A 13,728-nucleotide genomic window follows, 5' to 3' on the forward strand; every position below is an offset into this window, starting at 1 on the left:
CACAGGCCTTTAGATCGTTTTAATTGGGGTTTTAAAAATAAAGGCGTGGAACTCTTCGGATAGGGTACCCACTTTCGCCAATAACATACTAATAAATCAAATGAATTAAAATTATACTTTCTACTCATGTCTCTTCATATATAAACAAACTAAATGTACATTACTACCAACATTCATTCCAAAACTCCGTACACGTCCTCAGACGTGCTGAAATCAATTCCTAAATTGACCTATTTTTCCTTTAGTAGCTTGGGTCTCTGAGCATTTATACTAATTTTGAAGAGGGAACGATGGAACAAAATTTTCCCGAAATTTATTCTATACTGTCTAAACATTTGCTTATTCGCAAATTATTATTATTTTTAAAATTTAAAAAGTATATTTAATAGTTGAATCCGGTGAATTTTCGTTCTATTGTAGCTCTTTTTACATTAATAAACCCTGTTGAAGTAGACGTTTTATTGTTTTTTCTCGAAACTTGAACTTAATATGATCTGGAGTATAACAAGAGGCCAAAGGGCCTAGAATTGCTCTCCTGATAAATTGTACAACCTATCTACTCTAACCTATGTAAAGCTTAAAAATTCCAGAAGTAGGTCATCGTGACCTATTTTTGGTTAACACACTCTGAGACCCCAAGACGCATCAACTGAGAAAGTTTGATGATACTTAGCCTCTTATAATTTGAAATATTTAGATATTGCATCACTATTCAAAAAGTATGTCACCGCGACCTACTTTTTATTTACACATTCAAAGGACCCAAGATGCTTCAACTGACAAAATTAAATTATTTTAAGGCAATTAGTAATTAAAATATTTAATAAAAGCCGTGGAATTCCAAAAGTAGGCACGGTAATCTAATTTTTGGTTGACACACTCCAAGGACTCAAGATGCATCAACTAAGTAAGTTTGATAATTGTAAGCTAATAAGTATCTGAAATATTTAAATTTCAAAAGTTGATCACGGTGACCTCTTTTTGGTTGACACACTCTAAAAACTCAAGAGGCATCAACTGTCAAAGTTTGATGGTTCTAAGTCAATTAGTATCTGAAATATTTAAAGCCATATAATTTTAAAAGTAAGTCACTTTGACATACGTTGAGGACTTAGGATGCATGAACTGACAAGGTTTGATGATCATAGGCTTCAAACTGTCCAAAATATGCCTCTAAAACATATTGAAAATGAATAACTGCAAAAATTAAAAAGCAAGTTACTGTGAACTTCTTTTTGATAAAGATGTTTTAAGGCCCCAAGATGCTTCGACTTACAAGGTTTGATAATTCTAATCCTCTCAGTATCCGAAAAAATGACCTTGAATGTTTTGAAAATGATAAGCTACAAATTCAGAAAGTGGGTCCCGGTGACATACATTCTGGTTGACACACTTCAAGGCCTTGGCTTATGATGCATAAACTAGCATGTTTTGGTGATCATAGGCCTCAAAGTGTCCAAAATATGCATCAAAATCAAATTAAAAGTGAATACCAGTAGGTCAACGTGACCTACTTATGAGTCAACATGATATGAGGTCCTAAGATGCATCAACTGACAATATTTGATGATCCTAGTCCTTTTATTGGGCAAAATATCTTAAGTTTTAACAAAACATATTTTTGGTCAACTTTTCATTTTGTTTTTAATTTTCCAAAATATTTCCCCTTGTCTAAGGGTCATATCCTTTTTTAGTATAATGAGAGTCCTTGGGCCAAGGATACTCTGTGCCAAATTTGACAAAACGTGGCCAAGGGGTTCTTGAGATATAGCCCATATTCCAAAAAGTTGACGCACAACCTTCAAATGGCCATTAGCATTAGTTCTTTGAATCAGAAGAGTTAAAAATCAGTTTAGAACGTTGATAGATTTTGCACATATCTGGTTCGCTGCAGTTCAAACACCGTCTGTATACATGTGAATAACCTGGAGCCCAAGCTTATTCCGTAAAATAGCTAATTTTGATACGATAGCAGTAGTCTTTGGTAATGTATCCCATCAGGAAATATTTCGATATTGCCCGCGATGGATGCTGATTTTGCTCAGGAAATGATTTATGTTCGGCTAAGCGAAGCAAAAGAGAACAAAATGCTTTTAGATTAACTCTAATGACTTCTTATGTCACTAATTTAGTCTAAGAAGGCAATTACGGAAACATTTCAACATATTTAGAAAGAATATATTAAGCACTTATCATAGATTTATAGTTTGTAGAGTGTTCGCTCTGTGATCAGAAGGTTATGGGTTCAAGTCCTGGCTGCAACAAACCATAGGTAGCAACTAGTGCTCGGTACTTTCAAGTGGAAGTTGCGTGTCTCTTGCATGAGACCTTAATTAAAAACCGAGGCCACGTGACACCGTAGGCATTGGCACGATAAAGATCCCTAACTGATCAATGGCCTTAAGTGGCAATTTTGAAGCCCTTCACCGACATATCATATGAGTGAAATAATCTTGTAAGGGATATAAAACAACAGCCAATAGATTTATGAAGGTTTATTCAGCCCAAAACGAAAGCAATTATTTTGATTTGATTTTCAAACACTTTTCATCACAAAATCCTCTCGATAAAGAATAAAAAATGTTCAAAAAAGGCTAGTCACAAATTGGAATTAATTAAAACAAACAAAAGAAGTATTATTCTGTATTTTTAGTACGTCACAAGAGATGATACTTATTGGGAAGGTATCTTACTAGATAAAGAATATATTTTCTTCATAGTCGACATTGATGGAGTCAACATTCATATTAAATTCCTCTAGCAATATCCTCTCAGATGTGACCGACTGACAAAAACTTGACTTATCAAAGCAAAATGACCATACTGAAGCCATCGCTGGACAGCAGGTATTACAGATTGACTGTCGTGTATCCATCGTCCATTTCCCTTTAAAATAAAATGTATTTTTGCAATGACATTGTATATTTTTTTTAAAAAATTCTGAATTATACAGGGAAGACATTAAAAAGGTACGTGGACACAGTTTGGATAAAAAAATAACTAAATATTCAAATTAATATTTTGACGATAGTTGATACATGTACGTGTAAAAACAAAGCAACAATCCAAAAATCAAATGACACAAATATGGTTTCGAGACAACTTTTTATTTGTTTACATTGATGACCGATGTCTCAACTATTGCCAGAGTTGACTGTTGATGGAAGAAAATAAGAGCGAGTGAACCGTTATCGCAGTCGGAGATGGATGACACCAGCAAGCGAATTAAATTCACAGCTCAATATGAACAGTGACAAAACTTGAACTGAAATCTGTATCTGTAATTTACGCTAACCTTCACACGTGGTTTCTTGGATGATGTGAACAATCTGTTTCATATCACTAAGGATGTAAACATTGTGTTTACAAACACGATTTGTGCTGGAGAAGAGGAGGGGGCATGTTTAATATAATTATGAACTGCACCTAGTGTTAAGTAATGAAATGTACAAATTAGGGTTGTCAACGAGTAACTGTTACTCGAGTACTCGTCGAAAGGTTCGAATATTAAATACTAAAATCGGTATTCGAGTACAAGTACTTGGAAAAAATAAAATCATGCAATATTTCATCATGTTCTGCGTTATTGTTCAAACACAATCTAATTTCAGAATTCATCGTACAACTATTTCAATTACCTTGTTAACGTGGGTATTTAAATCCTAAATTTACGTTCAACGGCAAAGAGCAATATACGGTAGTGAAGATATACCGGTATACATGTATGTTTAAAATTTGATTTTTCCCCCTTGAATAATGAGTAAGTACTCGATTGAAAAGGCACGTGAATAACCGCTTACTAAAAATTGATCGATTTGGCAATTCTAGTAAAAATATTTGTAATCATCTTATTTATGAAAGTTATTTATATAAGGGTAAAATTAAGACGATAAAAAAACGATAAAAAAAACTGTACCCATGCCCCTTTAAGTAAGTACTTATCAATTTCCTAAATTAAATTAAAACTTGAGTAAATTATGTTAATAAGAGGAGGTGAGGTTTGATACACTGCTTCAATAGTCGAGGAAAGAGGTTTGAATTGCAACAAATCAGATCTCAAAATCGATGATGGGGGCTTGAGATTTATAACTGTACAGCTCGAACATATTTTCTCGTTGGGGACACTACTTTTTATTTTCAAGTCGCCCGCGTGGCCCAGTGTTTGGAGAGTCTGCTCTAGAATCGCGGAGTAAGGAGCTGATCCTTACGTTGCGGGTTCAAATTCCACTGTGGGACGTGGAGACCCGTCCTTCAGATGAGACCGTATAAACCGAGGTCCCGTGTCGCAGTAGGTGCTGGCACGAAAAAGATCCCTCACTGTTCAATGGCCCTAAGTGCCGACTGTAGGTCAACATTTGCAGCTCTCCACCGGCAAGTGGTGGCGTCTCCATATGAGTGAAAAATTCTCAAGAAGGACGTCAAACAACACACAAACAAAAACAAAACTTTTTACTTTCAAGATATTTTGAAATGTGTGTTTTTAATGTATACGTTTGACAACAATCTGAAAGAACGAACATACATAATTTATGTTTGTTTTATATTATAAATATTGACTTTTTTACCGCAGAAAAGTGTGTAAACGTTTTGTTTTTTTTAACAGCGTAGTACATTGATACTGTGTAGGAGTCAAACATTAGTGGGATTTTAAACTTATGTTTATAGATGTATTTGCTTCTTTGATTTTTGTATTAAAGATTCGAGGAACATCCAGCAAGAAAACATCAGAGGCACAAAGAAATAAGCAATTACTGTTGTCTTAATTAGGTGTAATTAAGGTCTTTCGTTTTCACGGAAGACCTTATAGTGATTCTACTGTTTCTTATTATTGTAGTGAAATTCCTTTGATCGAGTTAATAATTATATAATCAGGGTTAAATTTAGTCTTAGCGATCAGAAGTTATCTCCTATGTCCAGGCATTGTTTCAAACGTTTAGAAGAACAAGATCTGACTCAGCAGATCTTGATAAAGTATATAAGCGGGCTCATTCAAGTCTCGGTGTTCAGTTATTGAGAAGCCGTAGAAGAAGAAGGACGTGTTACGGACAAGGTAAGGTATTTGTGTTAGCTCATTTGCGGTGTATCAAACTGCTGCATACGGACCATTTGAGCTACATGAATCCTTACAGGTTACTAAATCAGAGTAAATTACTATATTATAAACGGGTGTTTGAATCCCGGTGTTCGAAACTATAGGTCTGGGAGCTAGTGCTCAAACATAGTGTCAGACCAGGGGATTAGTACGTAGACTAGGAGATAACAAGTTAAGGAAAATTATAATAAAATAGAGAATCAGTTTAAATCATAGTGTTGTTGATTATTATTGATTGTGTTTGTTATTATATTGAATCCAATCAGCTGAATACGTCAAGTAACGTAAAGGAAAATTCTTTATCTATACTTCATCCGTGGTCGAACCCACAAAATACATTACATTATTATTATTTTTCCGCCCATCTAATTTTGTGCACGCCATTTCTCAAAGACTACTGGATGGAATTTAATGAAATCTAAAGGGACAATGTGTTGTAATCTGAAGTTATTTTATCCGAAAGATTTTTTGGAAAATCACTTCCGGTGTCAAGTTACAGACCATTTTCTGAATTTAAAAAGACATTTTGTCCGCAGATAATCTCAAGAACGGTAAAAGATATCAATGTGAAACTTTCAGGGATTATAGATCGTGATAAATCCTAGCCGGGACATGAACTTTCGTTTGTCGTCGGTACTTCCGGTCGTTTCCGGATGCGAATTTAAAAAAATGAATTTTCTAACTTTTTTGTTTTTCAATATTTTTCTTTGATATTAGTAGGGTTAATAGAGACATTTCCAAGAAGGTTTAATATATAATTTGTTTAAAAATTGATAAATCCAAACTCTAGATATTCGCATTTTAAAATTTGAAGCGGTCCAAAATGGCGGCTGTCTCCGTAAACTCCAACGAGCAGGTCGGCACTCGGAGCTCCTCGGGTGGCTGGTACCTCGCACACTAACCTACAACGTCAACGGGTTTAATCCCGATTATGTCTGAATTTTCTTTCTCATTTTTTACTTTTAATTTACGTTTTCATCTTTATAAATGATGTTTTTTTTTTTTTCTGTGTGAATCCTGCGCTATTTTTATTTGTTTTAAATAAATCCTTAAAAATCCTTGTATTTTTGAAGGACCCATGTTATATTTTACGGACATTGGCAAGTCAAAGTTTTCCTGAGAAAAAAAGGTTAAATATATAGGTTTTTTCACTTATGAAATAGTGATTGAGAGTGATCTCCCGTGTAGAATTCTCTAAGCGATAAAAACCAATAAAGCATATGTTTACAGGGGTAAACAAAAAGCACGTGTACTTCCTTCAACGGGTAGAATCATCTATACAGCAAGAAGGAAAAGTAGTAGTGGTTTTGTTGTACATTGTATTCAGGAGACAAAGAGCCAACAGGTCGTCATTTACCATAGTTATGCTCAGTATGCTGGGAAAGGCAAAGATGTGACATATGCTGAAAGGTAGACCTACTGAGATCAGTTTCTAGCTATAGGTTGTATGAAGCAGCATTTAGTAACTATGAATAAAAATTGAAATAAATCCATGCCAATATTTTTATGACAATATGTTTCAATCAATTTAGTCAATTACATGATAGAATCAATCACCCAGTCTGAGTCTATTGACCCTTATGAATAATATGTAATTATAGCTGTTAAGGGAAGTAACTCAAAAATAGAGATCGGTGCCGGTATGTCCTTGTCTTGTTTCCATATTTACATTTTCAGCTAAAATATCTAGAAGTCATAGGAAATGAAAATACAGTAATGTATATAAAACAAAAACCATATGAAATAAGTGAGTTTTGGAGAAATATTATGGTGAAAAAATATGTAAGCCCCTTTTATCAACATTTTACATAGGAAATGCATTGAGAATTGCAAAAACACTGATTTGACAAAATCTAAAAAAAAAAAAAAAAAAAGAAAGTTGGCTTGGTAGGTTAAACAATCCAAAATATAGCCTGTTTATTACAATTAAAACTACTCAAGAGTTCTTGAAAAATTCTATACGAGAAGTTGTCTGAGCAAGAACTCAAAAACGGTAAGAGATTTAGACACCAAACTTATATGAGCAACAGTTCTTAAGATGTAGGCAAAACCATTTGGGTTCAGAGCGTCAGCCGTCACTTCCAGTCGTCACAGGAACTGATAAAAGAAGTCAAAAATTTCAACTTTTCTTTTTTTAATTGAAAATTGCATCACTTTTTTGCATCTTTTTCGCAGATTCGAAAGATGTTAGTCCCACTGGAAACAAATACGACAATTTCCGATTATAAGAGAAAAACTAAATAATTTGAGTATTTTACTTTCCCATAAATATTCTTTATAGATAAAGTATTTGAAATGAATTTTAAATATGTAATTCAGAGTGCAAATGTCTAGAGTAACCTTGAAAACGTCAACTTCCGGTTTAAGGAGATAGCACGTTGGATTTTCACGCTAACGACCAGGGTTAAATTTCCAGAGTGTCTGAATTTCTTTCATCACGTTTTCAGCTTGAATTTTCGTTTTTATTTTCCGAATCGGACGGAAGACCTCTCATTGCTCGCAATGAGTTTCTAGTTAGATATATTTTCTTATGTTCGAAGCATAGTAGATTTGTTTATCAAAGAATAATTATGCATCTCTTATTGACCCCGTGGGTGATTTTTCTTGAAATAATGTTATAATTGTACATCATTGTTTCTATTGTAAACTGTAATATTACTTGTTACTTTTTAAAAAAAAAATATTTTGATTAATAAAAATGCATGCATACATACCGTATGTAGGAGTCAGAACGTATTTCAACGTAATCATTCTCTGCTATTGCTTCTAGACTGTCATAAACTATTTCTTTTAATAAAAATAATCAAGAAATACTTATATATTATTTATACCATGCAGATGATGTTCATGTAAAGGTGTGTACTTTTGTTACAGTATAAAAAGCAATCAAGATAGAGGAGAGATATAAACTTTGACATTATTCTAAGAACTTTATTAGAATTTGTTGAAATCAGAACATAAGAGGTATAATTTGATACGTAGAATTTCTATGTGCACTGTTAAAATTCAAGTGAATTTCAAAAAGTATGATATTAACAAACGGGTGAATAGAGGATTATCAGATATGAACTACTGAGAACTGAAAGCTCTCTTACATATGGACATACAGTTTTGGCAAAAACATACTTTAATTTAAAAAAAAATTCTGTTCCGCTGTTTTGCTTCATAAATATTATTATAATTTGCGGACGTAGATTTTTTAATAATACAGTTTCTATCTAAATCTCTATCTTAAAAGGCATTTATATTCGTATTATATGACAAAGTCCCATAGACGTTAGATTACTTGAATTACATTTACCTTTAGCTTGCTGAATAACTGGACCCTCGTACACATGAGGTTTTTTCTGTTTTCTGAAGAAAAGAAGAATGTAATTTCATTATTTCTCTTTCTGTTCACTTCCTTTTCATAATACTTAGTCAAATTTTAAAGATTGTTTGATCACCTTTTGTTGTATTTGTACAGGAGAAATACAGACAAGGAGGACAGGATAAGAACCAGTACTAGAGACATTGTTAACCCTGCAACCAGTCCAACATTCATTTTTTCAATGTCACCTCCGTTCCTTGTTGTGGAAGATTTTAAGAATTGTGTGCTACTTGTGCTATCTAAAATATATATAAATGGATATATAGGTATGAATCAATTCTCACACAGGTACCTTGTAAAATCAAGAACGATTTGATTAGCAATGCGGCCTAACAACCGAAATTCAATTATTTTAGCATAAATTAAATGTGAAAAAGATGAAGGTTCAGAACGAAAGTGGTCGATCTCAAAAATCTTATAAACAATACAAAATGGTGAACACGATATAAAACATCAGAGGGGGATCAGGTGCCTAGGAGAAGCAAGTATTCCCTGTCGATATAGGCACGTAGTGGGGGGGGGGGCTTTTGTTTTTTCAATCATAACCTTTTATTGTTGATAATCTTAATTGAAAAGCTGGTCATCATCCCTCTTTCACATTTTGTTGCAATTTAGTCAAAATCTGGGTAATGTGGTAATGTTTTATGGTCGATACAATGACCTTGTCAGCAAACACAACCTATCATTAAGTCAAACGCTGACTGACGTTTTTCATACTAATTGTTAGGCCATTATTTACATACTGAATTGTCTACGGATTTTCCGTTTCCCCAATCATGACAAGGAGCACTCGGCGGGTGACCGGTCGGCAGGGGATGCTTACTCCTCCATGGCACCTGATCCCACCTCTTATGTTTTTGGAGATCCGTGTTTGCTCTGCTGTCGATTTGTATTGTTTAAATGGACTTTGAACTTTAATACTGTAAGTTCGTTATCTCCATAGTTCAAAAATAATTTTTTGTTGTAAAAGAAGGTGAATCCTCCCCCCCCCCCCTTCGATATAGGATTTCCAAGTTTGAATAATTTCTTTCTTTTTTATGCTTGTCAAACCCTTCCAGATGAGTTGTTAATGTTTTTTTCAGACTGCTCTTTCAAACACGATATTATCAATATGTGTTTGGATCAGTCACCCGCCGTGAGCCCTACTTGTATGTATTGATCAAGTAAACGGAGGAATACGTAGTCAAAATAAGTACTGTATAGAAACATTGGCCCAACTAATGGTATGAACTACTTCAGTCAATACACAACACAACTATAGGTTGTATTTGCAAACAAGGTCATTATAATTACCATAAAACTTTCGAAATGCTGACTTTAAATGAGGCTGTTGAAATCCCTGTAACATCAACTTACTAGTAGCCTGCCTCGGATTCAAAAATGATGATCCTCAGAGCATGCTCTTCAAATCGAATTGGCTTGGGAGACATTAGCACCATATACAGGTGATAGTGGAATATTACATAAATAAGGGAAGATGACAATGGAAAAGTTGAAGTCATCCCGATTTTCATATAGTTTAGCTGTTAGTTGGCCATTATCAAATTTTGAGTTCATTGCATATCGTTGCATTATTCGTAGGAAAGATAGTCCCGGAGAATGGACACTGTATCAAGTATAACCTTTGCTGTGAGAACTCTCTTTAATAATAAAAGAAAGAGCATGATTAATTATCAAAATGTTTCTTCTTGTATATGAAGTATCGTGAGATTTTCAAGCTGGGGACTTTCAAAACTTTGGTTGTTGGCACATTCTACATTGCATTTATGCACACAGATATCCGTTCTTTATAACGCAATTTAAATTTAGGGGTCAGTCGGTAGAGCGCTTGCTCCGTGATCAGAAGGTCGTGTACTGACCTAAGTCGATAAAAATAGGTAGCAACTGTTCCTTCGCCAAGCGCTCGGCACTTTGGAGTGAGAACTTCAAAACCCAGGTCTGTGTCACGGTAGGCGTTGGCACGATAAAGAGCTCTCACTGCTCAAAGGCCCTGAGTGCCGAAAAAAGGTCTAAATTAAACCCTTCAACGGTACATGGTGACGTCTCTATATGAGTGAGAAATTCTCGAACGGGACGTAAAACAACACACAATCAGTCAATTCAGGGGAAAAATTATTTTAACAACATCGATACATATGATACATATTATATCTGTTTGGACAATTACAATATTTTAAGCAAAATGGTACTTGGTCAACTCATTGATTCAGTCGCCAAATATTGCTGAAATGCTGCCGACTCGGCGCTGAGCAATAAATATTCAATCAATCGATTGATTTTCACTTATATGCAAATTTATTTATGGAAGCAGCTAATCATGTTCGAATCCTAACACGAGATCTCTAGATATACCTACCAATACATGAATATGCACTGTCTGTCCCACAAGGTGTTGTCAAAAATATAGGTACAATACAAATTCCAGTTTTCTGTTCACAAACTCTGGTGTCTGGGCATTCACAGCGTTTGTCACAGACTTCTCCATAAAACCCGTCAAGACAACCGGAAGTACAAGATCCACCGTTTAAGACATTGCATGGATTCTTACAATTAATATATGGACATGAAATTTCACATCTTGCTCCCATATACCCTAATTTGCATCCTTCATTACAGTTTGCTGTGGTGAAATCACAACTTCCATCACCACCACAAAAGATAGGGCATGGCTGTGTGCACGGAGGTCCGAAAAAAGTTGCCTTACACTTGTTCTCATCGCAGAACCCGGAAACTATATTACAGCTCCCATTTCCGGCGCATTGACCACATGTCTGTGTACAAGTTAAAGAAAAGAATCCAGGAACGCATCCATAGTTGCACTGCGACCTTTCATTGCACGATCCATCACCGCCACAATATCTACAACTTTGAGCTGTCACTGTGTAACGAAATAAGGAGATCAGAAATACCGTCATTTTTGCCTTTTTACAACATGAAATTGAAAGAACATAAGAAAAATCTTGTGACAGATGAATAAAAAATTCTTAAAACTCACCCGAAGTATATATTATTTCTAGATAAAATAAATTGATGGCGAAATTTACAGTGCCCATTCGATCAGGACAATATACATTAAACAAGAAAGAGGTTGTGGTGATTAAGGAATAATTTGGTTATTCATATCCGAAGTTGTTTATACCAAAGTTAAGATGTAGCGGAAATGTTGTCTTACCATATAAGTATTACTGACACATTCCTCGTTTTAAATCTTCCCTATCATAGTTTCCTAAATTGTCATAACTTAAATTAGAATAAGTGTTACATGTTACTTTTTGGGAGAATCCTACATAAATTTAAGAAATATGCTTTTCTGACTTTTAAAAAAGTATTTATAGATATATTGAGATAAAAATGTTAAATTTTAAAGACCTTTACTCTAATTTATCAGGGAAAATACACGTTCATTTTAATCAGGCCCCTTAAAACGAAAGACAAGTTATCGGTAGCACCTCTGGCTCACGTGAGATTGGAAAATAAAAGAACATAAATTTCCATATACAGTGTACATGTACTTGAATGTGACTCGGACTGTGCAGAGGAGGGGATAAGAAGAATGAGTTGTTCACTGAGGAAGTAAGATATTGTAATGGTTTTTAAAACACTTATGTACAGTTATGAATTGTTCTCGTATTCTATAAATTATAATTACACAACAGAAAATCATAATTGAGTGGGATGAATAATGCTTCTCCCCATTGAAGACTCGATGCATTGATTACTACATAGATATACATTTTTCTTTGTAAACTCTGATGTAAAGGAGTCGTCAGTCTCAAGGGAAACTCTGAATGATTAATGGTAATTTAAGGTAACGACAGATATTTAAAAACATTAAAGGAGAGAGAGGCTGCCAAATTGCACATAAGAACAAGATGTGTTTTGAAACACTGATGCCCCCGTATGACAGCTTATGGTAAAGGTTAAAGTTTCTCAATTATATATTAACTTTATCGGAGACAAAACCCTCAGACTTTAAAATCATTTCAAACCTCCCGAATTTTTATAAAGAAGTATTCTGTAGTCTTAATGATTGTAAAAGATATATCGATGAAACAAAATTATCTAATGTAAGTTTTGCTCAGCAACCAATATGGAATAATAATATGTTTAAATATGAAAACAAAACATTGGATCCAAAGTGGGATAACACATGTTAAAGACCTTTTTAATAAAAGTGGACAATTTAAAACACTACAAGAATTGTCCTTTGATCTGAAACAAAAATCGAATTGGATGTGTGAATATAAAATAATAAAAACGGCAATCTATAAAAAAGCTTTAAGATTAGATATGACTTGTTGTTCATACATACAGACTATAGGAAATTGTTATTTTAATTTTATCAATGGTGTATATTGTATTGAAGATGAAAAATGTAAATTTTTCTACGATAATCTACTCTTTAAGAAATTTAAAGCTCCAAGTCATCAATTAATGTTTAAAAAAAATATTTTCTGTTGCTAAAGAGAGTTGGAAATTTATACATAGAAACAAAGTAAAAGACATTTATGATAAAAGAATATGTGAATTTAATTACAAACTGTTAAATAATACATTATGTTGTAACAGTTTTCTTTTTAAATGCAAATACAGAACATCTGCTTTTTGTAATATGTGTGATGAAATTGAAGATATTAGACATTTACTTTTTGATTGTGCACATGTTCAAATACTATGGAAAAATCTGAGTTCTGTGTTAAGTTTTGATATACAGTGGAAACATGTCATATTAGGGTTTTATTCTGAAAAGAATCCCAAAATACAATTTTTGAATACCTTTGTGTCTTTCCTAGCGTATAAGATATATAAATTTAAAATGTTTTGTAGATGTCAGAACAAAACTGAAACAAATGATATGTTACTCTCTTATGTAAAAAAAATTTAAAAAAAAAATGGACTTATTAATGAAGTTAACGAAAACTCATATGTTTAAAAATGTTTGAAAATAAGATAGTGTCATTTGTAGAATTGCTATAATAAATATTTGTTACTCTGTTATTTATGTTATACTAACTATCCTGACCCGGGATAGTTGGAAATTGTAAATGGGTTTACATAATGATTAATAAATTTATATATATATAAAAAAAAAAAAGTTTCTCAAATGCAAGTCAAATTCAAAGTTCAAGGTCAAGAGATCAAAATGTTGTTACCCAAAGAAAGGACTTGTGTTATTGGATAACCTAAGTCGATTAAAAAGTGTCCTTTCTAGCATATTTTATTTCTTATTTCATGGCAAGATATTTTTTTAAAGACGTCAAATATG

At 33.5% G+C, this 13,728-nt stretch overlaps 1 protein-coding gene across 1 annotated transcript; it reads right to left on the reverse strand.

Annotated features, from left to right (window-relative positions):
- Positions 1-2,535: 2,535 nt before the first annotated feature.
- Positions 2,536-11,535, reverse strand: LOC133190971 (multiple epidermal growth factor-like domains protein 10). The gene is made up of 6 exons (XM_061326652.1): positions 11,458-11,535; positions 10,819-11,340; positions 8,539-8,701; positions 8,394-8,446; positions 7,807-7,879; positions 2,536-2,886 (listed from the first exon to the last, which is right to left on the reverse strand). Exons 1-6 carry the CDS (start codon positions 11,513-11,515, stop codon positions 2,850-2,852), a joined length of 906 nt encoding a protein of 301 aa, XP_061182636.1. The 5' UTR covers positions 11,516-11,535; the 3' UTR covers positions 2,536-2,849.
- Between the last annotated feature and the right edge of the window lie 2,193 nt (positions 11,536-13,728).

This window comes from Saccostrea echinata, unplaced genomic scaffold (genome assembly GCF_033153115.1).
Source record: "Saccostrea echinata isolate AGI-Se365-2 ecotype Australia unplaced genomic scaffold, CSIRO_AGI_Sech_v1 ptg000022l, whole genome shotgun sequence".
Lineage (NCBI taxonomy): Eukaryota > Metazoa > Mollusca > Bivalvia > Ostreida > Ostreidae > Saccostrea > Saccostrea echinata.